Source organism: Cnephaeus nilssonii (assembly GCF_951640355.1).
Source record: "Cnephaeus nilssonii genome assembly, chromosome: 23".
In the NCBI taxonomy this organism is placed as follows: domain Eukaryota; kingdom Metazoa; phylum Chordata; class Mammalia; order Chiroptera; family Vespertilionidae; genus Cnephaeus; species Cnephaeus nilssonii.
In genome coordinates, this window is record NC_137094.1 from 13,895,336 (window position 1) to 13,923,119 (window position 27,784).

Sequence of the window (27,784 nt, forward strand, 5' to 3'; positions counted from 1 at the left end):
GGGCGCGGGGCGGTGGCGTAATGGGGCAGGACCGGGTGGAAGGCGGACCCGAGGGAGGTGGCGAACCGGGTCGCCGGGTGCCGCAGGGGCGGGGTGGGGGGGGCGGGAGCAGGTGGCAAAGCGGTCACTCCAGCGTAATCAGGGGTGGCCCCCGGCCCCGGAGCCGAGAGGCCTGTGGCGTGGGATGGAGGAGGTGCCGGCGGCGGCTGGCAACTGGCCCCGTCGGGAGGTGGAGCGCTATGCGGGGAGCTGTCGGAAGGTGGCGCTGGACAGAGGTGGGAAGCGGCAGCGAGAGACAGGATCAGAAAGGAGAGAGAAAAAGGAGCCAGTGAAGGACAAAAACCAGCACTCAGACACAGTGTACACAAGCAGACTTTTGTCAGTACAGAGAAACGGGGCGCGGGGGGCTCCCCCCGAGAACGCTCTCGCTCGTCAACACATCCTGGGACCCAGAAGAGGGCGAGGTACGTGTTCTCTCCATCTAACGAGTAGACGGATGCACTGAGCCGGGGTCAGCCCGCCCTTGACAAGGAAAACGCAGGCCTGCCTCCTTCATTTTCCTTCCTTAGTCCTCCAAAGGTCGTTGAGATTAGACGATGAAGGACCATCAACAGATAAATAAGTTCAACTGGGTTTTTTGTTTGTTTGTTTGTTTCTTTTTAAACAGCCAAACAGGCAAATGTTTATTGTAAAGGGCTGGGAACCCCGAACTCAATGCTTATTTGTGGGAAACTTTTGTCCCATGGGCTAGAACCCCCAGAAAATAATGGGGCAGGTAAAGGCAAATACCTAACGCAAACAACAAACCAATCGACCAATATTTGTCCAACCCACCCTGAGACCTTCCATAGAGGCCATATGGAATAAAAACGAATTATCAGACCCTATCGTAAGTGTTGATTTTAGCGAATGTAATAATAAATGTTCACGTCAACGAATGTAATAAGACCTCAACCTTTCGGTCATATCTTAACCGGCGGGTCTTTCGATAAATTCCATCATTTCGTCAATTTCCACAATATTAAAAAATACTCTGAAATATAACTGGCCCGTTGGAGGGAGGATTCTTTCTCGCCTACTGCTTTTAATACCTCCTCCAAAGTCTTGGGAATACCATCGTGCTGAACGGCACTATCATCCTAAAGCATCCGAGGCCATTGAAGCAACCCCAAGAGGGAAATACAGCCCACGCTGCCCCACTATAAAAAATTTCCTAAGAAACCCTTATGCTTTAGAGCCGATTGAGGGGGAGTTGTAAGAATTAAGAATGCCAGGATACGAATTTCTAAGAGCTTTCTTGAAGGCTCCAAGCAAAGAGCAACAGAGAGAAATAAAGAGGAAACGTGAAAGCGGCAACTGGGTATGTTTCCTAACTCCCACCCACACTGCTTAATCCCGAGCATCCCCGGCGCCCAATATGCCAACACCTGACTGCACCCAGTTATCGCCCATCGTCCACGCGCAGAGGCCAAGAACAGGGCGCAGCGTGCCGGCGTCTTACCGGTGCTGGATACTCTCCGCTCCCGCTCCCGCTGCTCCCGCTCCAGCTGCTCCTGCCGCTCCCGCTCCTGCCGCTCGCGGTCCAATCTCTCCAGCCGCTCCCGCTCCTGCCGCTCCCGCTCCAGGCGGTCCTGCCGCTCCCGCTCCCGCTCTTGTCTCTCTCTCTCCAGCTGCTCCTGCTCCTGCCGCTCTCTCTCCAGCCTCTCCCTCTCGGACCTCTCCCTCTCCAGCCTCTCCCGCTCCATCCTTTCTCGCTCCAGCCTCTCCCGCTCCAGCTCCTTCTGCCGCTGCTGTTCTTGAAGTTGCCTGAAATTTAAAAAAAAAAAAAAAAACTATTTTAAAACAGGCATTTATGGCGACTCATGAAAATCCTATTTCTTTTCTGATGAACCTATATGCACTTCATTTTTTTAAAGTTATTTTTTATTGATTTCAGAGAGGAAGGGAGAGGGATAGAGATAGAAACATCAATGATGAGAGAGAATCATTGATCGGCTGCCTCCCGCACGCCCCCCACTGGGGACAGAGCCTGCAACCCAGGCATGTGCCCTTGGCCGGAATCGAACCCGGGACCTCTCAGTCCACGAGCCGATGCTCTATCCACGGAGCCAAACTGGCCAGGGCTGCACTTCATTTCTGACTCAAATACAAAGTGATGGAGCGCGTGCAATCAACATCTTTCCCCTGCCCTGACCGGTTTGGCTCAGTGGATAGAGCGTCGGCCTGCGGACTGAAGGGTCCTGGGTTCGATTCCGGTCAAGGGCATGTACCTTGGTTGCAGGCTCATCCCCAGTAGGGGGTGTGCAGAAGGCAGCTGATTGATGTTTCTCTCTCATCGATGTTTCTAGCTCTCTATCCCTCTCCCTTCCTCTGTAAAAAAAATCAATAAAATATATATATTTTTAAAAATCTTTCCCCCACCTGATAAGGGCTCCTTTGGATAGAGGTGACCTATCAGTCTCATAGAAATGAAAATAATTTCTCTTGGTAGGGTCACTTTTGGCTGACTGCTTCAGCACGTCACACTACTATCTCATTTTATTCTGTACTTGCCATGAATAAAGTGTTGCAGATCAATGGATTTTCCAAATAACGGATCAACTTTAATGACCAAGGAGTTATTTTAATCCCTCAAAGAAAATAATTTCTGAATTTTAATTTCCTTCCTAAAAGCACGACACAAAATCTTCATTGCACAAGTAAAACAAAATTTTAGAAAATGCAATGGCTGGTCTTAAGGATAGCTCAATGAAAGTTTCCTAAGTGGGAAAAAAAAAGAGGGGGGGGAAGCCCCACAGTTAAGTAAGAAGAAATAAAGTTTAAGTTATCTGACGTCTCGGATCCAGAGGGAACTGTAAGGAACATTTTGGCATTCATACTTCCAGACTCTTCCTTATATAAAACTACGAGAGGCCTGGTTCACAAAATTTGTGCATGGGGGGGGGGGGAGGGAGGGAGAAAGGGTCCTTCAGCCCGGCCTGCACCCTCTCACAATCTGGGACCACTTGGGGGATGTCCAACTGCCAGTTTAGGCCCAATTCTGCAGGGATCCCTGTGGGGTCGGGCCTAAACTGGCAATCGGACATCCCTCTAGCAATCCGGGACTGCTGGCTCCTAACCGTTCGCCTGCCTGCCTGCCTTATCGCCCCTAACCCTCTGCCTGCCTGCCTGATCGCCCCTAACCCTCTGCCTGCCTGCCTGATCGTCCCTAACTGCTCACCTGCCTGCCTTCCCACCCATTTCCAACACATCGGAGACGATGACTGTCAACTCTTGAGATGTTTCTTATGTTTTAACTTTAGACATCATCTACTGGCTTTCTAATAAGAAGACATCTTCTCCAATTCCCTCGCCACACACAAGCCTCTCTCCCAATACAAGGATAGGGGAAAATACTGATTTCTGCTGATTAAATCAGTATCCAGTGTTATTTGTCTGATAATGTGGTCACTGTTCACAGTTGAACCACAGAACATTCTAAGACGACATCTCATTTCTTACTATAAATTAAGGGTTGCTTCTCTAAGCAGTACAATGCTTTTAACACCAAAAGTTGAAGTTACATGCAGAAGGCAGGCCAGGTATGAGTGAAGTGAATCTCAAAGAGTTACTGAATGATGGTATTTACCATTAAGGGTGCCCTAACTTGAGAAGATTGGTCTGTATGTCATAATATTCCCCAAAGAGGTGTCCACACATGGAAAGAGATGTATAGAGCGCCGGCCAATGAGATGAATAGCCTTTGCATGTATTCAAACACCTAGTTCGTGTATGTTGACTCCAAGACTGATTTTTTTTTTTAAAGCGAGCAAAATATAAATTAACAACATTTAAAACTGCATTTCCTTCAGCCTTCCCTATCACAAAGAGTGTTAGGGAAGTAAAGAGCGCTTTACATTTTGACATAATGAAGTAGGAGGGCAGGCTAAGAAGAATGTTCTGGGTTGATAACATTCAGTAACGCTCTGATATTACTGACAACTGTCAGAAAATAAAACCGAATAAATTTGTTGTTTTTTTTTAAAATATGTAATGTGGGCCTTTCACATCTCTATTCGTATACAAATGGAAAAAGATAAATATAAATAAGACAGTTACGTTTTGGTATTACAAAGCTTCCGAGGCACGGGGCAACACTTACAAGAAAAGGCGGTCAACTCTGGGTCCATCCTGCCTCTGAAGGCTAAACTGGGATCTGTACACTTTCATGTCTCCGACTTCCCTGCGTCTGTGCTGAGATTACTGCTCCTTTTATAACGCTCAGGTAGTAGGGGTGATTGGCGAGCTATTTATAGGCATGAACTAAATGAAGTTCTACGTGGAGACTGACATAGAACTGACTCACGTTTCTCAGAATATGTCTCTTCATCACAGTCAGCCAAGGACGCCAAGTATTAATGAGTCGGAATCAAAAACGGGTATTAGAAATCATACGCATAGGAATAGAAAGCTAAACTGCACGATCGTAGTGTTACTACTATAAAGGTATTGGACTACTAAGATTTAACATCGATAGTAAACATTCCCTTTGTCAACTCAATGTCACGCTTATTCAAAATAATCTATACTAATAAAAGGGTAATATGCTAATTAGACCAAGTTGACCGGACATCTTCCGGTCATCCTTCCGGACAAAGCCACCACGGTGGCAGGGGCCGAGGCAGAGGCGGTTAGGGGCAATCAGGAAGGCAGAGGAGCAGTTAGGGGTGATCAGGCCGGCAGGGGAGAGCAGTTAGGCGCGATCAGGTCGGCAGGGAGAGAGGTTAGGGGCGATCAGGCAGGCAGGCAGATGAATGGTTAGGAGCCAGCAGTCCCAGATTGCGAGAGGGACATCCCCCGAGGGGACCCAGATTGGAGAGGGTGCAGGACGGGCTGAGGGATTCCCTCCCTCCCCCCCATGCACGATTTTCATGCACCGGGCCTCTAGTTAAAGTAATAAAATGCATACACAGCTTAAAAAGTCAAGTCATCCTATAACCAAACAAGAATCCTGTTCCCCACCTTCACTTCTGATTTTGTTCCCATAAGCAACTGCGTTCAACACTTTGGTATTTATCGCGTGTTTCTAAGTACAGTAATTTGCTTAACAACTAATACTTCTTAGTTTTCCAGGTTTAGGTGTTACCCACTGACTTCCTACTACACAAATGATTTAATTCCTACAGCCATGAAACCCCTCCCCACCCCCCAACCGTTCCTTCCTCAGTCTCCCAATCGAATCCTAACACCACTTTGAGTACATCCGCAAGATCCACTCACATGACCCCTGGCTGACCACGTGGTTCTACAAGGAAACCCAGCCATGGAGCAGAGTACCCATCCCTGTTTCAGACCCTCCTGTACTGTGTGAGATTTTCTTTTTCTTTTTTTTTTTAATATGTTTTTATTGGTATCAGAGAGAAAGGGAGAGGGAGAGAGAGAGAAACATCCATGATGAGAGTCATGGGTCAGCTGCCTCCTGCACACCCCACACTTGGGGATGGAGCCCGCAACCCAGGCATGTGCCCTGACCGGGAATCAAACCATGACCTCCTGGTTCCTAGGTCAACGCTCAACCCCTGAGCCACGCCGGCTGGGCTGTATGAGATTTTCTTTGCTGTGTGCAAAAAAAAAAACCCAACATTTTTTAAAAAAAATTAACCTCGCAGTAATAAAGTAGGAATAACGGAAAGGGATCTTGGTGAAAGACAGAAAAATCACCTAGAAACTATAGCAGTACACAGAGAATAAATAGTGGAGAAAGCTATTAGTAATGAGAATCCCAAAGGCTTTTAGGGGGAAAATAACAAGGTCTAGACAGAGACTGTGACTGAGGATAATAACAGACTTTCTAAGCTGAAACATGAAAGAGGAGAAATCTGCATTAAGAACGAAATCGTAAGCGTTAAACTGAGGTGTCAGTAGAACACCCAAGTAGATGAGTTGTATGTAGGAATTCTCACTGTTGGAAGCCAGGGGGTCTGTGACCGTCTAAAACAGTATGCAGGTTTGCATGTAAATGCATGCATGTGTGTGCATGCACACACACACACACATATGGGAAGGGTTGGGGGCCGGAGAGAAGAGGGCAGTAGTCTCCTGCTTTCACCAAATTCTCAAAAGGACCCACGACTTCGGCATTTAGCTGGGAACATGGGTCTGGACCTCACGCGTATGATCACAGTGGGAGCTAGAGGTCCGGAAGCCATCAGCATAAAAGCGTTAAGAGAAAACTACAACATCCAACCAAATCATTAATTTTTCAAAGGGTATACTGTGTACAGAAAGAAAAAGGAGAGCTAAGTGCAACGCCTCATATATATATTAAAAAAAAGGGGTACAAAAATTAAATAAAAATCTTGTACAAGTTAAAAAAAAAAAAAGAAGAGGTACAGCAAAGAATAGAAAGGGAGAAGAATTCGCAAAAAGAAGAGACATCATAGTACTGGAAGGAAGGCAGAACATTTAACCTAGAAGGGAAGTAGCATGTCCCGTAGATTTGTGGGAGACACAAAGTGCATTTCGTTGAGATTAAAAAGGAAATGGGTGGAGAGTGAAGGAGTCGAGATGAAATGAATATGGAGAGGGAGGTACCCTGGTCTGGAAGGGTTACCTACAAGGAGGAAGAGTCTGCAGGACTGTGGACAGAAGGTAACTTAGCAAAAACCCACACCCATCTTTCAGAAATGCGGAGTTCACTCTTCAAAATGACCACGTGACAGTCTTCCACGGAACCAGCAGGTAACAGCAACAACATCTCCAACTTTCAAACCCGCAGGGATCAACTTACGCACCGACAGGAAAACCCGAAGCCCGGATGAGCGCTCTAGGGCTGGCTCTGCGTTCGGAGAAACGACATCGAAGAGGCACGGGGTTCTCATAACAACGCCTGGAAATGCACCCGACGCTCACGTCCAGCTAAAGCCGCACGCTGCAGCTTCCTGGCGACCCTCTGCGCCGGGGATCACCCGCCTGTGACCCGGGGAGCCAGCCGTCCCTCATGGTGTCTGTTTCTACCCTGCACGGCCCTGGCCTGAGCCACTGTCTCGGGTTACCTGCTTGCCCACTGCGTATTAACCGAAATTATGTATTTTGTGTTTTGGCTTTTCTCCTGGCTCTTCCTAGTTTTCTACACGTTTTAAGACTATGATCATGTTTTAGTCATTGCTTTCCTGGTGTGTGTGTGTGTGTGTGTGTGTGTGTGTGTAGCTATGTGTCTGTGTGTTCCTAACTCTTGGAATTATTCTGGTATGTGTAAAACTCTCAATATGGGCCCTAGCCAGCTTGCCTCAGTGGACAGAGTGTCAGCCTGCGGACTGAAGGGTCTTGGGTTCGATTCTGATCGAGGACACATGTCCTGGTTGCGGGCTCAATACCCAGTAACAGGGGTGTAGGAGGCAGCCGATCAATGATTCTCTCTCATCATTGATGTTTCTAACTCTCTCTCTTCCCTCTCCCTTCCTCTCTGAAATCAATAAAAATATGTATTTTTTAAAAATCTTTAAAACTCTCAATATAAAACTGGAATGATTATATTTTTTAAGCTTTCCTATTTCTTTTTTTTTAAAATATATTTTATTGATTTTTTTTTTTTACAGAGAGGAAGGAAGAGGGATAGAGAGTTAGAAACATCGATGAGAGAGAAACATCAATCAGCTGCCTCCTGCACACCCCCTACTGAGGACGTGCCCGCAACCAAGGTACACGCCCTTGACCAGAACCGAACCTGGGAGGACCCTTGAGTCCGCAGGTCGACGATCTATCCACTGAGCCAAACCAGTTAGGGCTAAACTTTCCTATTTCTATAGAAACTTAATTTTACTTATAAAATCTGTTCATTACAGCATCACTCCAAAGAGTTAGATTTTCACCAAATGTGGAGGCTATTTCAGGAGTAATCTACCTGAATATATAGGCTTTGGCAAAAAAAAAAAGAAAAAAATCATTCTGGGAGATCCTAGAGAGCCTTCCTCAGAGATATGTAGTTTACACCAAAGCAGCAGACACATAACATGGCAAGAGATTCCTTGGTTTGTCAGGGAGACATGTCTGATGACAACACAGAGAACACGAGGAATGTTTCACATCGAAGAGCCAAATCCAAGGTCACAGAAGAAATGCTGGCCTGTCCTGGAGCAAATGCTTGTCAGATGGAAAAACCCATCCACGCAACGATTCTCAGCTCTCCAGAACAAGGTGACCTCCTAGCGACCGGCCTGATACACCTCTCACACGTTTTTTTTTTTAAAATGGGACATGGGGAAAAAAAAATAATAAAATGGGACATGGTTCAACTAGCTCAGCTTCCCTTACCGACTATACCTGAATTCTAGAAAACTATTGTGTTATAAAGCAGCTTACCGTTCAAGAGATTCTGCTCATTCTTTCTAGTATATTTATAAGCTGCATTGAAATAATGAAGATCATGTTATAGATCTCACTCAATTAGCAGTTTCATCATAAACAGAATGGTTTTGTAGTCCACTGCCACACCCAATGCTAGTCTCTCAAGTTCAATGCCTTCCACAAATGGCCAGCACTATTTCAACTTTCTAGTCCATTAGTCCCGTGAAAGCCACAAGGATCACAAATTAATTTATAACTACTGTAAAAATAAGACTCTTTGAGGTACAAAGATATGTTCATGCTGTTTAAAACATTTAAACCTACACGAATATGACGTTTACAATGAAGCAGATAGGAAATTATAACTATCTTAACATCTGTTGTCCAGCATAACAACAATCTTCTCGTTTATTATTGGTGACTACAAAACTTAATGGTGTAACAATGAAATTTTTGACTTTCAAGGGACTAATGAGAGATCATCTGTTTTCGATATGAGGATGTTTGGAGCTTGATCTCCCACAGCAGAATGAAAAAGTATAAACAAGAACTGGTAAATTTACCTCCTCTGAATTTCCAATTCTTCTTGGGATGGGCCATTTTGCACTTGGGCAGGTAGTTGTGAATTTTGTCTAGGCAATGTTGGCCCTAAAAAAGGGAGGAAAAAACATTATAGGTGAACATTATCTTGATATTTAGCTGGCTAGAGGTAAAACCATGAGAATAACATAAAAACCGTCACGTATCTACAAATGTATCTTCTTGTTGCTTAGCAAAATAAAGCATAAGCTTCCCATAACACAGCAGCAAATGAGAGACTGCGAACGTAATACCGTCACCATACCCAAAGGCTTGCTTGGAACAAATGGGAAACATCCACAATGAAGGGGGAAATGGACATTTATATATGACGAGCTGGAGGAAAACAGGGGTTCAATGAGCAGCTGGGTAGGCGCCTAAGCTTGACATTTCTAAGACAATGACACATTCTCCCAGGAGGACCGGCTCATGAGAGTGGAGAACTTAAAAAAAAAAAAAAAGAATGAAAAAAATCAGAATTCAAAACTCACCTAAATAGAACACTGGAAATGAAAAACAGGAGAGAGAGAGTGTGTGAGAACCTTCTTACTAGACTGATACATGCTAGCGCAATTATCAAATTTGCTCAGTTAAAGCTACCCTTCGCATTTTAATGGCCTGGCATTGAGCACTGGTAAAAAAAATTAATAAATAAAATGAAATAAAATAAAATAAAAACATTGGCTAAGCTTAATATATAATTAACCTATTTGTCTGAATTTTTAATGCAACAGAGGTCATCTTACTTTTCATCTGGGGCGTTTAAAAAAACGAAACAAAAACACACACCAACCCTGCATTCAAATCCGCATGCTTCAGCCATGAGAAACCGTAATGGCCATCCATGCTTCCGTGTCATGTACAAGGCAGACCTATGTTTAGCGTCTGGTAAAGAATGCCACTAAATCATGGGACATTTTAACGTCTCCGGATATAAAATCCAGATGTGCCACCAAATGAGATAAATGCTGGCCCTCACAGGCAATGCCGAGGGTCACAGCAGACCAGTTTTGCGATCGAATCCATTAAACAAGAGAATAAAGAAGTAGCCCTCTTCCACTCTTGGGGAGAAATAGATGAGTAATGAATGACATGCTGTACATGTCTATGAATTCGTGTGCCAGCCAAGTGCCCCACCGGGTATTTTAAAAGTGTTTCGTAAACCACTAGTATAAAAAAAGTTAATAAATGCTTCTCAAGTCTCATCATCTACGAAGTCACAGCACAAAGTATTTTATACTAGTGGAGTAAACTTCCCAACCAGAAGAATAAGACTCATTCAAATGTCATACAGAACTGGTTTATCCCGTGATAAATAATAATAATTAAAAAAAAAAAACACCACAATTTGATCTGAACTTACCTACTAATTTTTCCTCATCTCTTTAACACATATTTTACGTTCATCATTTAATTTGTCCTCTAAAGACAAATCAGATGGCATCTGCAGTGAAGTATTTCATTAGGTTCCCTAAGACTCGGCTATGTTGATAACCACATGAAGGAAATATGAAAATATACTAACCCCATGTGATCACTCACAACAACAACAAATAAAAAAGCATTTTAAGTCAAAATAAAATAGGCACTTAACTGTTTGCATAAATGAGAATACAGAACCTGGCTGGCGAGCAGACTGGAATGCTTTCCTTCTTGAGAACATGAACGCAATCATGTAAAAATACTGCCACAGCAAGCCATACACTAATGTTTAACACTTCACAGGGCAAAGAAGTCTCGTCTTTTTGGGGGGCAGAAGAAGGTGGGAGGGCAACTTTGAGAAAATGTAAGTAATTCGGGGGAAATATTTTATATATCTGAAGTTATATTTATCCAAAAATGTTAAAGGGGCAAGGCACAAGGCTACTGTGGGTTAACTAGTTTTATAAAACAATGTTTGTGTATGTAAGTGAAGACCTGAGGCTGCTCAAATAATTAAACAGCTGGACGTCAGAAGCTTACACTTCCTTGGCATCCATCTCAAAGAAGAATGCAATTATTACTACATCTAGGGCGGGCATATATCGCAAAGATAATATTATAAATATATTAAAATCTATCCATGTAAGTTTTAACGCAAATATATAAACTCAACAAGATATGTGAGCCCTGACCCATTTAGCTCATTGGATGGTGCACTGGCCTGGGGACTGAAGGGTCCCGGGTTCGATTCCGGTCAAGGGCATGTACCTTGGTTGCAGGCACATCCCCAGTAGGCAGTGTGCAGGAGGCAGCTGATTGATGTTTCTCTCTCATCGATGTTTCTAACTCTCTATCCCTCTCCCTTCCTCTCTGTAAAAAAATCAATAAAATGTATTTTAAAAAAAGAAGGTATGTGAAACTTTCAACACAATTCCATTGGTTTTGTTAAACAGGTTAAAAAAAAAAAAAAAAAGAACAGCCCTGGCCGGTTGCTCAGTGGTTAGAGCGTTGGCCCATGGACCGAAGGGTCGAGGGTTGGATTCTGATCAAGGGCACGCGCCTCCTCTGCAGGCTGGATGCTCGGCCCCAGAGGGGAGCAACCAGTTGATGTGTCTCTCTCACATCAAAGTTTCTCGCTAAAAATCAATGAAAAAAAATATCCTCAGGTGAATAACTAAACAAACTAACAAAAGTTGACGTGACTCACAAAAGAATCTGAATGAGAAAAAGGATTTTTTTATTATTTTTTTTTTTAGCAATTCACAAACTGTTTTGGATTCTATTTTGAGTTAAAAGTTTACGCAGCAAACTTGTCTTAAAAGGAGTTCCTCTCCTGGCTGATATCACTCATAAAGGTAATTTACTACAGTTTCTTCATGCAGCTGAGAAGTAAGGATAAACCTCATGGAAGATCCTTTTTAAGTGGTGGGGGGGGGGGGACGGGGGGAGGGGAGTTTGATCCAAGAACAACTGAAAATTCTCCCTCCAGGCTCTATGGCTCTTTGTGCTGATGGGCTGTGTGTCTTTCCCTAGACAGCCTTTAACTGGGGGGCCGGGGAGGGTAAGGGTTCTCCCTGCCATCTATACTCAATCTGGGGGGTCGTGTTTGATTCTTCTTCATCAATATTGTCAAGCCCCAATCGCGAGCACATTGAAATCCATGTGCATTTCAAGATGGTATAAATACATCATCAGCATGAGATAAAAGAGTTCTGGGTAAGTTACGAACTTCAGGCACACGACGACATTTCGCCTCCTTGCCAAGCCTTCTCTGCTGGGTTAGGCAACTCGTAAGTTCTACCAAAGGCACCAACACGCCAACAGGAAGCAGCGACTAGGATCGGGCGGGGCTGGTCAGCTGCCACTGTATTTCGGGGAACAGAACCATCACTCACTTCACAATATTCCTAACATGGGGGTCTGTGTCCCCCCCACACTGCAGACAAGGTCCTTTCCTAACCAGTGGGCAAATGACAACATTTTATGAGCATCATGTGCGGGCTAACGGTTCTCTTTTGGAAAAAAAGAGAAGAGCTAGATCACTGCTCGTTCCTACTATATTATCATAAAAGAATAGCTACTTGAGGGTTAGTTTTCTCTTTTATTACCACCGTCAAAACCAATGGTTGATCTTAATTTTTTTCCTGGCTAGAATTCATATAGCAAAGCGTGTGAATTACAATTTCTAATAAAGAAAATGTGTCCATGTCGCTGAAATGGTATTCTATAAATGATGGAAGTCAGAGCGGAATCTCTCCCTGAGCCAGGAATGAATGAATGGGCAATTCAGTCTTGACTTCAATACTGAGTTCTGGCGAAAGCACATTGTACTCACTACAACATTTTAATTTTCACAAACATAACTTCACCCGTAGCCACAGATTACTTCAAAACACAGGGCCAAAAGACAAATAGGTGTTATTATACACAATACAATCAAGTTTAAGCTTAGCCATGTGGTAATTATATTGTTTGTACAATTCAAGATAATAATGGGGGAAATCCGCTTTTTAACACATAATTTTACAACTTAAAAAAAAAATCCAACGTCCATTAAGGCTAGATCAATCCTCTCTCTGCAACTGGGTAAACTGTACTATTATTCTGCAGGGGGAACTCAACATATTCAGTAGCAAGTATAGAACATCAAGTAGGTTTTCCAAAAAGACTAGAGTCCTAAAAACATAAATACGAATAATCATCCATGGCTAGTTCAAAAGAGGGCCTGAAAGAAACCCAAAGAGGAGGCAGAAAATTCAGACTTTAAAGTTACTGATGAAACTTAATCTGCAATAACTGTGGATTCTGGGCGGAAATGGGGAGATTTATATAGAGAGCCAAACAGGCCCACTGCTGTAACTGTGTCACCTGGAGCAATCATTAAATATAACAAGAGCCCTGACCTGACCGGTTTGGCTCAGTGGACAGAGTGTCGGCCTGTGGACTGAAGGGTCCCAGGTTCGATTCCGGTCAAGGGCATGTACCTTGGTTGCAGGCATATACCCAGTAGGGAGTGTGCAGGAGGCAGCTGATCGATGTTTCTCTCTCATTGATGTTTCTAACTCTCTATCCCTCTCCCTTCCTCTCTGCAAAAAATCAATAAAATATATATATTTTTTAAAAATTAGCAGTATATCATTTTATAATTTTATCTCATTTAAAAATCTGGCCAGCTATACAGAAGTAAAAAAAAAAAAAAAAGTATACATGAGTTAAAAAAAAAAAAAGCTCTAAAATTTGTAAGTTACTTTCTGAACTTGGGTTTTCAAAACAGAAAGTTTTAGAATCAAATGAAGATAAAAAGAAATCAGGTGTGTGTGTGTGTGTGTGTGTGTGTGTGTGTGTGTGTGTGTAGATATAGCCTGTGTAAGAATAAGGATATGCATTTATCTGATTAATTGGAATTTGGGGTGGCTAAGTGACATATCTGGCTTGTCTATACAAACAATACATATATGTACACACTTCTGAATAGGAGAGTGACAGAAAACACTCTATAAAGCCTAAATTCACGCCTAAGCCACAAATACCTACACTACCGAGTAAAAAGAGGCTGTTGGGTCAGAAATCAACCTACGAAAGCAAGTAAGAGCTTACGTCTGCCTGGTAACCTGCACACCTTACAAACTCAAGTTTAGCAAAAGCTCCCTCCCAATAAGGCACATGGACATCCCCCAAATCATAGGAAGATGGATTTCCCCTTAAACTCCAAATTAAAAGACCGCTCTCCAACAAAATAGTTAAAAATGAAAACGAACAAACAAACAAACAAAAAACCCCACTCTCATTGGAGTTAAACTCTAAGATCCTGATTCTAAATAAATCCTCGCTACTCAAGGATACCAACTCAAAAGCTGACCGAATCGCCTACGGGAACCACAACGAATATCATGACATTAAAAAAACAAAAAAAACAACGGGAGCTGGCTGCATTACCCCCGATACCACAAAACCTGCCCACGGCCCTAAGGAAAGGAAAGGGATGGAGATGCGCGCGGTCAGGATGGAGCACGGCTTGGAAAAGGAATGGAAACAGAACGTAGCTTACCACAGAAAATACATCGCAAATTAGTGCTCTCCTGGCTGCCAGCCACCTTGCTCTGGGCTGCAACAGACACCTGGGCGTTAGAAGCTCCAACGGACCGGGGGCCATCCGAAGAACTTGACATTGACACAGACTAGAAGGCGCTTGGAAAGGTGCAACACGTTTTTTATAACATACTTCCTCCCTGGACCCGCCTCCCGGGAGCTCTGTCATGTCCTCAACGCGACCTCTCGGACATTCGCTTTCTCAAGAAGTGGTGGGTAGCCCTGACCGGTGTGGCTCAGTGGATAGAGCCTCGGCCTGCGGACTCAAGGGCCCCAGGTTCGATTCCGGTCAAGGGCATGTGCCTTGGTTGTGGACACATCCCCAGTGGGGAGTGTGCAGGAGGCAGCTGATGGATGTTTCTCTCTCATCAATGTTTCTAACTCTTCTCTCCCTCTCCCTTCCTCTCTGTAAAAAATCAATAAAATATATTTTTTTAAAAAATTAAAAAGTGGTGGGTAATCTTATTTGGGGAGAAAGCCAGCAAGCCACACAGTTCGAATGAGGCACGTACAGCTTCATTATTTCCTGAGTTATACCATCAGGGAGTGCAATCGATGTATGCATAACAATTATTATTTTTAAAAGTAAATAAAGCTGCGGTACAGGAAGTCAGGATCTCTGGTCATGAGAGGGAATGTCATGGTATCTACCCTCTCTTTTAGTATTGCTCACTTAGGGGAATTGGCAGCTGGAAAAAAATTTTTTTTTAGGAGAAATGCTTCAACTTAACACGATAAATACTCATTTCTACTAGTGGGGAAAAGACCAAAGCCATTTTAAACAACCTACAGCAAGTAAAGTGTTTTATAGTCACGGATATAAAATAAGAATATCTTCATTTGCTTTCCACTTTGGAAAACATCAAAACTATTCATTGTTTTGCCAAGCCACATTTTATTGTGTTTTTTTTTTCTCTCTCTCAATAGTATATATGTACACATATTTGACAGTGGCAACATCAAATAGCCTTTTAATATTTAGGCTACCTACATTAAAATTTACCTTAAGCATGAATGAAGTAAATTCTCTTTATGAGACAAAACTCAATGAGAAGAGGTGATAATTAATGAAAAGGGCTTATATAAAATCAAGGTGACATTCAAAATTGAGGTGGAAAAAAACAAGATCAGATTTTTTTTTTTTAGTGTTATATTAGCGACATTCGACAAAATCCTATAGAAATTCTTCTCAGCATGGGAAAGACTTTTTTCCATTGTTATTAACCAGAAACAATAAACAGGTTAGAAATATATCGACTTTAAAAAGTCTACATAAAGGCAAACAAGACAGTATTTTAGATTTCCTCTAAAATTGTATTCCTCAAATAATATAATTTATACTAATTAAAGTTTGCACAGAATCAGACCCAAACCAATTTATATTTAAAGAATGCACATCTGAAAATGGTAATAAATCTTAAAATTCAGGATGTTTTCATCACATTTAAAAATTAGACTTAATATAGTCCAATTAAGTATCAATCTTGTTTTAAAACTATTTTTCAGCAGGTATTCTCAAACACAAACAAAATAAAGACTGATAAAGGTCCCCTTTGCTAAGTACTTCCGACCACCCAACCTATTATTAAAGTCACATGCACAATATTTACAGTAATGACCAAAAAAAGACCACAGGCATACATATAAAACGGCTACCAAACTAATTAGATCATCCCAAAAGAGATGAGCAATTTAGGAAATTTCAAATAATTCCATTTTAAATTTAAACTTTAAGAAACTCTGCCTTACCCATGTTTGTAAATGGCTACTTCTACAAAGCCTTCACGAAATAAACGTGCCTAGTCTTCCAAGTTTTACCCTTTCCATTCCTTTAATTCACATTTAACGGGGAGTGGGAACAGAAGGCAAATATAAAAACTTACAAGAAAAACCTGAGAAATTATCTCGTCTCTGACAGCAGAGAAATGACCACGGTCCATCACCGATCATTTTGGCAAAAAAAATCATCTGCCAATTGTCACAATGCAGGGAAACCATGGTTACTGCACGAGACAAAACATTTTAGACCAAAAACTCCCAATCTTGTCCCAGTTTAAACCATCATGCGCCATTCTTGCGTTTGGTATCTGTCTCTAAGCACCTTCTTCCCACTGACTTTTACTTCTTACCATCATCGTGTCAGGAAAAAATACTGATCTCAATTCTGAGACTGGCTGCTTGAATTCTACCGCAGTTTGCATTTCCCAGAGATACTAAATTATTCATTGCCTCATCCGCGTCCCGCTAACAGCATTTCCTGCTTCATATTGATGTGAGGAAGGAGGGTGGGATCTGGGAAAAGAACATTCCCTGTCCAGACAAGTCAACTCAGCAAGGTGGCGACACAGCAGAATTCGTTTCGGCATCGATATACCATCGAGCTCACATTTCACCTAGAAAGGGAATTTTTTCTTCCCTTTAAGGGAGCCCTATGAAAATAGGCTTCGGACCAAGATAAAGTAGGACGGGCCCTAAAGAAAAACAGGAACTGAGGATCGTGTATCCAAAAAGCAACGTGTACTATGTATTTAGACTTAAGGAGAAGAAAAATGGCCATGGCCATCAGATCCCCTCACCTTACAATGGTCGTGTGCTGGGGGTTCGTTTATTTCTAATGGAGTCTGTGAATCTGCCAGTCTCTTATTTCTCGGGCTTCTCCCCCTCCCTTTTTTTTTTAAATATAAAAAGCATATTCTTTTTTTAAAAATATATATTTTATTGATTTTTTAACAGAGAGGAAGGGAGAGAGATAGTCAGAAACATCGATGAGAGAAGATGAGAGAGAAACATCGATCAGCTGCCTCCTGCACACCCCCCACCGGGGATGTGCCCGCAACCAAGGTACATGCCCTTGACCGGAACCGAACCTGGGACCCTTCAGTCCGCAGGCTGACGCTCCATCCACTGAGCCAAACCGGTTTCGGCTCCCCCTGCCTTTTATTTATTTTTTTAAAATATATTTTTATTGATTTCAGAGAGGAAGGGAAAGGGAGAGAGAGATAGAAATATCCATGATGAGAGAGAATCATGGACTGGCTGCCTCCTGCACGCCCCACACTGGGGATTGAGCCCGCATCCTGGGCATGTGCCCTGACAGGGAATCGAACCGGTGACCTCTTGGTTCCTGGGTCGACCCTCAACCGCTGAGCCCCACCCGGCTGGGCTCCCCCTGCCTTTTAACATTCTTCACCAGCACGTGTTTTGCATGAGCAGGGTAATGCAGACACTTGGGTGACATGTTAGTAGCAGGAAGTGCAGGCTGCTGGGATGTGACCAGCATCACTCTATTCTACCGCTACCTATAGTTACCACAGTAGGCCCTTCGCATTCACGTTTCACACCATCAGAGGTTTCCACCGTTAGCGGTGAGTCCCAAGGCCATTTGTGACGGGGAGAGGACCCGTCTCAGCATCTTTTCTGAGGATGAAACGAGGCAGCGCTGGCTCAGAGCCGGCTCTCTTTCCATCGGCACTCTGCAAAGCTGGGCTGTCCCGTGCACAAAATCAGCATCCAAATGAGCAGCGTCCACACTTCTGTCCGTGAGGCCCCCGGGGATGACCTTCGTGGTTGCAAAGTCCTACGAGATGCACTTTTGAGAGGGAATGGAAGCAAATGTGTGTGTGTGGGCTCTAAGGTACCTAGAGTCGCCTGGAGGGGTGCACGGCAGTGGTATGGCTGCCTCCATTAAAAAAAAAAAAAAAAAAAAAGTCAGGTACTCTAGGCCTGCACAGTGGCTCAGTCACTAAGAAAACACAGGATTGAGGATCTTCAAAAATATGAAAAGAAAACGACCATATGATCCAGCAATCTTACTTCTGGCTGTATACCCAAAAGAAAGGAAAACAGGATCTCAAAGATTTCAATCTAAGTGTCCATCAACAGATGGATGGATAAGGAAGATACACATACCAGACACATACGTGTGTATACGTATAAAAGGACTGAGAATATATATAATGTGCCCCCAAAAAGGCATAAACACATTTTAAGTAGTTATAAAGGCCGTGTTTATTAAAATACATTTCATTTTTAAAATGGGGCTATCTGCCCTACCTGGTGTGGCTCAGTGGTTGAGCGTCGACCCATTCACCAGGAGGTCAGGGTTTGATTCCCGGTCAGGGCACATGCCCAGGTTATGGGCTCAATCCCCAGTGGGGGACATGCAGGAGGTAGCTAAACAATGATTCTCTCATTATTGATGTTTCTATCTCTTTCTCCCTCTCTAAAATCAATCTTTTTTTTTTTAAATTGAGTTAGCAGCTGTTAAAGTGTGTAAGCATTTTTTGGGGGGATACCATGTATACTATATTATGTATGAATATACCATATACACTGAGTGTCCAGATTATTATGATCTCTGAAAGCATAATAGTCTGGCCACTCAGTGTGTGTGTATGTGTGTGTGTGTATGAGGCCCGGTGCATGAATTTGTGCATGGGTGGGTTCTGGCCAGCCTGGCCAGAGGGAGGGGACATGGGTGGTTGGCCGGCCTGCCTGCTGGTCGAACTCCTGGTTGAGGGAACAATTTGCATATTAGCCTTTTATTATATAGGATTTACACTGAGTGGCCAGATTATTATGCGTTCAGAGATCATCGCAATCTGGCCACTCAGTATATACTATATAATATATCTATTTATATTTACATACATACATATGTGTGTGTGTGTATATATATATATATATATATATATATATATATATATATATATATATATGTATATCCTTAATCCTTACATACACTCTCTGGCAGAGATAGAAAGTAAATTAGTGGTTGCCAGGAGCTGAGAAGCATGGAGGAATTGGGAGTGGGTCAGGGTGTGGGGTGGTGATAATGGCTTAAGGGCGCAGGCATGATGAAAATGTTCAAAAAGTGTTAGCAGCGCTAACTGCACAGCCCTGTGAAAATATTAAAAACCACTGAATTGTACACTGAATGGGTGAACTGCATGGCACGTGAAGAAAAGCTCAATGATAATAACAATAATAATAAAGTGTTGTGTCGTGCTCTTCATCTGAGAAGTGATTACAACCCCAAGTTGAAAAGGATCTCCATGCCTTTCGCCTCCCCATTCCAGAAAACCTTAGACGGAATGGCCTCTGGTGGTGGGACGTTAGGCCACGTTCCTGTCTCTCTCTGGCTCTCCGCACCGCTTCCATTTTTAGAAGCAGCCCCATCAGAAACACCAGCCTCCCTTCCCTCGGAGAACAAAACTCTGTGCCGGGAACCGGAGTTCTCTCAGGCGGAGCTCTGGCCGGCTCCGGTTTCCGACGAGAGAACTGAATGTGAACAACGAAGGAAGCGGCTCCGCTGATGACACCAACGTGACCGTGACCGTGACCGGGACCGAGTGTCGGCGGGGACGGAGAGCCGGGGCCCGGGTGCCCTCCCAAAGGCCGGGGCGGGTCTGGGGAGGCGCGGCGGAGGCCAGGGCTCGGAATGCCCGCCCACTGAGGCCGGTGCACGGAGAACCAGCGCGGTCCCAGTTAAACCAGGACAGCGGCCTGCCCCTGCCTGGAGCCCTGGCGCCGGGCCCTCCTCCTCCTCACTGCACGCGAGCTCACGCTCTTCATCGGCCAAACCAAGAAGCAGCTTCTGTCCAAAACGACGATGCCCAAATTTACTTCGTGAAATTAAAAATACATAAAATTTTATAATAAAAAAGTTTTTTTTAAAAAAATAAATTAATTCTTTTGCCCTTGCTCAGTGGACAGAGCATCAGCCTGCGGACGGAAGGGTCCCAGGTTCGATTCAGGTCAAGGGCACGTGCCCGGATTGCGGGCTTGATCCCCAGTAGGGGGGCGTGCAGGAGGCAGCCGATCAATGATTCTCTCTCATCATTGATGTCCCTATCTCTTTCTCCCTCTCCCTTCCTCTCTGAAATGAATAAAAATATATTTTTTAAAAAATAATTCTGTTGAATACATAAAAGTTAAACTGGGTTTGTTTACCTCATGTAGAGTTTATGAAGTAAAATTACATCTAAGTGCAGTTACTGGCGTGGGCCGCCAGCAAGAACATAAAAATAAACTTGTTCTACAGACTAAGCATCATTAGCTTCAGTCTCAGAAATGTACTTCTATCCCTAAAAATATGTCATTATACCCCTAACAATATGTATTTTATCTTACGTCTCTTTAAAAAAAAATTACTCTATCCCTGGCCAGTTTGGCTCAGTGGATGGAGCGCGCCGGCCTGCGGACTGAAGGGTTCCGGGTTCAATTCCGGTCAAGGGCACATGCCCGGGTTGCTGGCTCGATCCCCAGGAGGGGGCGTGCAGGAGGCAGCCAATCAATGATTCTCTCTCCCTCTCCCTTCCTCTCTGAAATCAATAAAAAATATATATATTTTAAAAAATTTACCCTAATTAGCAGGCCACAAATTTGATATGCGAAGTCAAATATGATGGGATGTTGCTTAGATGAAACATCAATATATTCAAAGAAAATGAAAAAGGCCACCACCGAAGTTGCCATCGCCATGAAAGGCACAAATCGTGCAAGGACCCGGATGTAGGAGCGTGTGTTTACTGAATACAGAAGGAACAACGCATGAAGGAACCGAAAGTCACATGGAGGAGTCTGTACTTCCTTCTCAGAGCAATGGAAAGCCACGACAAGAATATCTGGTAGACACACAGTAGGTATGCAGACATCCCCCCTGCCTCCGACGAATAGAAGGTGGATCCGAGGGAGACTCGAGACCTGTTTCCTGGGAAGCAATGTCCCTCATCTAGCCAAACTCTTCACTCAAACGGGCGCTCAGAGAAACATTTACATCGATGGGGACCGGTGACTCTCCATCTGAACATGGAAAGGTAATTTTGTGTTTAGTACAGGGTGACCAAAGTCAAGGTCAGGTCAGTGTTTGCACACGAGGCTGCAAGATAAACATGTATTCCTTCCTACGTGAGTGGCACTGTCATTGCCATGTACCCCTGAACATTTCCAGAAAACGGAAGTCATCTGTTTTCTAGCACGCATCACCTCCGAAATGGCAAAAAAAAAGTCCACATAAATAGCAGGTCTACCTTCTGAGAATTATTTCTGGTATCGTTGCATGAGCAGTGTGCTATTTTGGCTTATTCCGCTTTCTGACCTCTCTCTGTGCCACTTACGGTACTTACACTGCCTGTATGTTTCTGACCCTGGCTTATTTTCTCTACACAATGAACAGACCCTGAAGGTCGACAATTCTGAATTCTTCATTTTTGTTTCTCATAGCATGTAACATCGTTATCTTATCAGGAGTATAAATCATTCAGTTCGCTGTGATTTTTCTTCTTTTAGATGATGAGACCATCTACCTCTTGGGCATTTTGTATGAATTTATGAACTATGTCACAATATTCTTTTTTTAATATTTTTTATTGATTTCAAAGATGGAGGGAGAGAGGGAGAGACAGAGAAAGATAGACATCAATGATGAGAGCCATCGATCGCTGCCCCCTGCTCGCCCCCCCACTGGGGATCAAGACCACAACCCGGGCATGCACCCTTGACTGGAATCGAACCCAGGACCCCTCAGTCCGCAGGCCGATGCTCCATCCACTGAGCCAAGCCAGCCGGGGCTCACAATATTCTTTATATGTGAAATACTGATTTCAAAGATACCACTATTGAATACCATCTTCCGAAGTTTGGTTAGAATTTCCCTCTCTTGCCTCGATCATGCAACAGGAACGCCCAATGTGAATTCAGAGGCCACCGCACCCATGTCCACAGGCTCTTTGCTGAACACAAGCATGGACAACCCATCCCACTTGCAGACGGATAGAAGCACGTGCAGAATTAGGTTTGACTGGTCTCACCGGAGTGCAAGTGGGTCCTGCACTTCATTTCTTAGCACCAGCGGACAACAAGAGAGACTACTGTATTAAAGCTTCTTCCTACCCTCTGCATCTTCGTTCAAAGATGAAGAAGTCTTACAAAAAGGTATCAGAACCCAGCTCAGTGGCGTAGCTCAGTGGTTGACAGTTGACCTATGAACCAGGAGGTCATTGTTCGATTCCCGGTCAGGGCACATGCCCGGGTTGCGGGCTCGATCCCCAGTAGGGAGCGTGCAGGAGGCAGCCATTCCATGATTCTCTCTCATCAAATAAAACAAAAAACAAAAAACGGTATCCGAAATTTTGACTGTTTAACATCCAGCAAATGTTTCTCTAATTTATGGGCAACATACACTGAGTGGCCAGATTATTATAATCTCTGAACGCATAGTAATCTGGCCACTCAGTGTATATCCTATATAATCCTATATAATAAAAGGCTAATACGCAAATTGTCCCCTCGACCAGGAGTTCGACCAGCAGGCAGGCCGGCCAACCGCCCATGTCCCCTCCCCCTGGCCAGGCTGGCCGGACCCCACCCATGCACGAATTCATGCACCGGGCCTCGAATATATATATATTAGAGTCCCATCCTCCTCCTCTCCATCTCTGGCCAGTAGACACATTTCTCCCCTTCCTGGCCTGTCCATTCCATCTCACTGAGATACGGGGAGAGGATGAATGGGAAAACCAGATCGGGCACAAATGCCAGTTATGCCCCTGGCTAGCGGTGGGCCTTGGGGCAAGCCCGGTCCTTCTGTCAGCCCTGAATCACACCCTAAAACAAAGACAGTACCACCAACCTCGTATTAAAGATGATCAGGGATATCAGGTGCCCCCGATTAGGACCCGGCACACGGCAGGGACCCGGAACCAGGTCGTGCCTGCCTCACAGCTGCTCTCATGACGAAAGGAGAACACGCGTCGAAGGCCTACAACGATGGCTGGCAGGTAGGGCAGGCACTCAATGCAGGTTTGTCATGCCCCCTTCTCTCGGTTCCTTCCCCCTTCAGACGGTGTCACTTCAGGCCTCATCCTTCCCACCGAGATGATCACCACGGCGTCCTCATCTGACCTCCATGCTTGTAACCACACACCAACCCATTACATCCGGTCTGAAGCAGCCCGATTAATCACATCACACAACTGTCCCACCGACCACGTAACATGCACGCTCCTCAGCAAGAACACAAGGTCCTTCCCAAACGTTCCAGCCTTGCCTCTTAGGGTCCCCCCCACCCCCAATCCATATTCTCATGCCCACGCCCTACACCGTCCATCTGCTGCTTCCCAGCTGCTCCTTGGCGCTCTCATGCCGCCAAGCCTACCAGAAGGTTCTGGGGGCCTACTCATTCTTCAAGACGTAGCTCAGCATCATCTGCTCTTCAGAGAGCTCCTTAACCCTCTCCCTCTCTCCAGTCCCAAAGGCCTGTGCACCCTTCCCAGCCTCTCACACAAGGTGTTCTAACTTTGCTGACCTTGACTCTCGCAGCTCCCGCCCACCTGTGAAGTCCTGGAAGGTAAGGAATAGGCCGTATCATGTCAGTATGACTCCCAGCGCCTAGGGCGGTATCTATGCGCAAAACACGCGTGACCGTTTTTGTGATAGAACCTTCCTACTGCTCTCCTGACTCATGGCAGTGTGGAAAACAGAAGTGTCACTACAAACAGAGTGGCATCTCCGTGTTTATGTGTATTTATAAAAACCTAAAGAAAATTTCGAACACGCGGATATCTCTGAGTATGTTCTCGTTTTCGGTAGATTTGTGGGTGTGTGTTTTTTAAATCTAGCAGAAGCAGTGTTACCAATGGCAAAATCTTAAGATTTCCTTCGTACAAAGGTAGGCTTAAGCTTAGGTGAGCAGAACACGGCAGGATAATCTCCCTGGCGAGGCGTGATTTTTCTTTTAAAAAATGATTTAAAAAAAAATCATTTCCTGCCCTAACCGGTTTGGCTCAGTGGATGGAGCGTCAGCCTGCAGACTGAAGGGTCCCAGGTTCAATTCCGATCAAGGGCATGTACGTTGGTTGCGGGCACATCCCCAGTAGGGGGTGTGCAGGAGGCAGCTGATGGATGTTTCTCTCTCATCGATGTTTCTCTCTCCCTTCCTCTCTGTAAAAAAATCAATAAAAAAATATTTTTTTAAAAAATCATTTCCTGTCTTCAAATGACTTCCACCTTTTCCAAAATGAAGCATGGTGCAAACTGACCTCTACCAATCATCGCAAGGACTGACTTTATATTCTATATAACCCGTAACTGTTATCTGCAAAATTGCTACACGTGTACTTGATAAATAATGTAGAAATCCCAAATGTCAGCCTGAATAAAGCGTTTTGAATGCACTTGTTCAAAATCTAGTCCATCGCTCCATTAGACAACGGAAACAGATAAACTGTAGCATTTGGTATAAGGAAAAACACTACTTCCAACTCTTTTAAAAAAATGGTACAACATGTGATTTTTTTGTTTCTTAAATTCCAAATATAACTCACTGTATTTAGTACCTCCTGTACTTTCCAGGCTATTCGGTAACTGCACAGCAAGTTAAAAACAAAGTCAAGGAAAACATGTCTTCCACCTCCCCTTTTCCTAAGAAACGGAAATAGTAAACACGTATAGAACACCTTGCAAAGGTCAGCATGAGGATCCCCAAAGGAAGCTACTTTTTCATTAATTTTATTAAAGAATGTGTTTGAGGATTTAGAGGATTTAGGGAGCAAGGGAGCGAGGAAGAGAGGATTGTGGAATCATTGGTTTTGGTAAAAAAAAAAGACAGGTTAGTGACGTTCAGATCCTGCTCGAGACCCACACGTGCCTCAGTGGCTATGGACTCCCAACCCCCGCCATTAACCAGAGAAGCTCCCCCTTTCTGTTTTTGCCTGTTTATGCGCCGAACTTCTGAAAACATTACTTGAACAAAAGTGTCCGTGACTTTAAAAAGTCTGAAAATCACTAAGAAGGACTAACCAACGTTCAATGGATAATACGGACGTTAACACCTAATAAAAACAATAAACAGAAGCATTCACTATGAAAAGAGAAATGGTTTTAAAAAGTGGTAAGACATTAAGGAGCAGGAGAGACGAATATCTGTAGTTGCTTTATCGTCATGAGCAAATGTTTCTTTGGCTTCTGATCACGGACTTCTGGGGCCTATTGTTTGTTCAGGGAGTCGACACGGAGGTTTAACCTTTTTCAACTTGGTTTTGGCAGAAAGACAATGGGTGGCTTTAGCAAGGAACGGGCTGTGAGCCCAAAGCAAACAGCGTGGAAGGGAGAGATGGTCCAGATGAGAAGCGACAGTATTGGTATGTTTGTTTAGGTGGGTGGGAGGGGGCCTGCAAAATCAACCTGGGGTAGAGAACAGACCTCTCCTACTTCGTGGAGATTTACAGAAAAACGTCAGTCCTTCCCCAAGGGCCTTTCTGGTTCTTAGCATCTATCTCCTCCCAGGCCTCCACTTCCAAACCAATTAATGGCATCAAAAATCAGAAATCAGCCCTAGCTGGTTTGGCTCCGTGGATAGAGCGTCGGCCTGCAGAAGGAAGGGTCCCGGGTTCGATTCCGGTCAGGGGCCCATGCCAGGGCTCCAGGCTCGATCCCCAGTAGGGGGCTTGGAAGAGGCAGCCAACCAATGATTCTCTCTCATCGCTGATGTTTCTATCTCTCTCTCACCCTCTCCCTTCCTCTCTGAAATCAATACAAATTTTTTTTTTAAAAAATCAGAAATTAGTGTTTCACTACAGTAATTTATGAAACGTCATTTTCTAATTAGATTAGACTATGAAAAACGCCCACCAAATGCTTTGTTTTCTCTGATGAAAAAGCTATGAATCCAAAGCCTCTTTGCCAATGGCTTGGGCCATGACAAGGACGGACCCACTTCTTCACCTCTCTCTCCCCTCAGCCCACAGTACGACAGGCTGAGGTTGCGACAGAGCAGAGAATAGTGGCTCCAAATAATCTAAGAAGAATCTAGTACATTTTTTTTTTGCCTTTTCAAAATGCTTGTGTAGCCAATAAGATGATGGGTGATTTTCCCATCTGCCCAACGTTCTACAGTGTGGAAATTACAGAGAATGTAATTGAGTCTCTCCCCATTAAGACTCATTAATTTAAAAATATCGAGGTCAGAAGAAAAAAACATTAATTAGCATTTGCATGTTGAAAGCACAACTATATTACTACATCCTGATCAAAACAATCCTTTCCATTTGGTTAAAAAACAACAGCTGACGACTAAACAATTCTAACTACTTTAAATTAGTAACATTTCGCTCCTAATAGTAGTAAATACTCTTTTTTTGAAGGTTTAGAAATTAAAATGCTACCTTGTTCCAAACATGGGGAAGCCAAATATGATTGTCATACATATATGCTGCCTAAACTTAGGCCCTTTAATTTTCTTACTATGTAGTTAAGATATTAAGAACCACAATTCTCGGTTCTTTCCCATAACACTATGGTGACAGAAAAGCAATTCTACAACAGAAGGCTGATACAATATTTATACCTGTAGGGTAAGTACGGTGACTTCCGATCATCTACACGCAAGACTACATACATGCAGACTTTTCTATGCTATTTTTCTGGACTTACAAACCAGGAGAAGTTCAGTCATTTATTTTCTCAAAACAGATAACATATGAGAGCTGTGTACAAATTATTTATAGAGATACTAATTTGCTCAAAGGAGATCTAATATAAATCATCGATAGGCTTAATACATGACTTCCAGCAAGCTTCCAAAAATGTCTTCTTCGAAATTCACATTTGAAATAAACTAACAAATGGGATAGAAGTTTCGATCCTTTTTGCAACGAGGGAAGGAATAAGTAAAATTGAATGGGTCCTGTAATAGGTTTCAAAATTCTCTACCTTCAACAAAATGTCAAATGACTATAGAAGTCATTCCTTTAAAATACATAAATTTTGTTCATGGAATATTTATGTCCTATGGGTCACTATGAAATACACGGTGCAGGCAAAAGTAATCACAGTTGTACTGTTTTATATATAGCATTTGTTTGCCGATAATAAAAGCTATCTCCCCAAAGAGAACAAATACATTGGTGTATTTCTTTTTCTGTGCTTTAAACAAAAATAGAGCCCATCTCTGACACATATACAGTCTTAACCTTTTGCACTCGGATGTCGAGGTTAAAATTACTCTTTGAATGTATCAATAATTAGAAATATAAAAAAATCCAAATAAATAAGTTTGTATGAAAAGAAACTCCAGTTTTTTATTCTACTGCCGCGCTTTGTAAAATCTGGGGTATTTAAAAAATTAAATCCCGAGTAGAATAAAGGAATCGAGAAAAAAGCAAGCGAGTGCAAAGGGTTAAACCCTGGAGGTTCTTTTTGTGGGTGTGTGTTTTTTTTTAAGTTTATTATTTCTACATTGCTGTCTAACCACCATGCAGTCAGGGGAGATGCAATTCATGGCAAATACCACCTGAGGGCACTCCTAAAATTGTGAAACAACTTTTGGAATCAAATTGTTCATGACTAGGATGCAGGAGACCTCGTCCTA

The 27,784-nt window shown here is 43.5% G+C and overlaps 1 protein-coding gene across 3 annotated transcripts in view; it reads right to left on the reverse strand.

Moving 5' to 3' along the window:
- Nucleotides 1-27,784, reverse strand: part of ENAH (ENAH actin regulator) — a 113,789-nt gene that overhangs the window by 24,901 nt on the left and 61,104 nt on the right. For all 3 annotated transcript variants that reach the window (XM_079763376.1, XM_079763374.1, XM_079763375.1), the window contains 2 exons: nucleotides 8,889-8,973; nucleotides 1,502-1,806 (listed from right to left, as the gene is read on the reverse strand). In XM_079763376.1, the coding sequence (XP_079619502.1) occupies nucleotides 1,502-1,806; nucleotides 8,889-8,973 (390 nt within the window). The remainder of the gene's footprint in view (nucleotides 1-1,501; nucleotides 1,807-8,888; nucleotides 8,974-27,784) is intronic.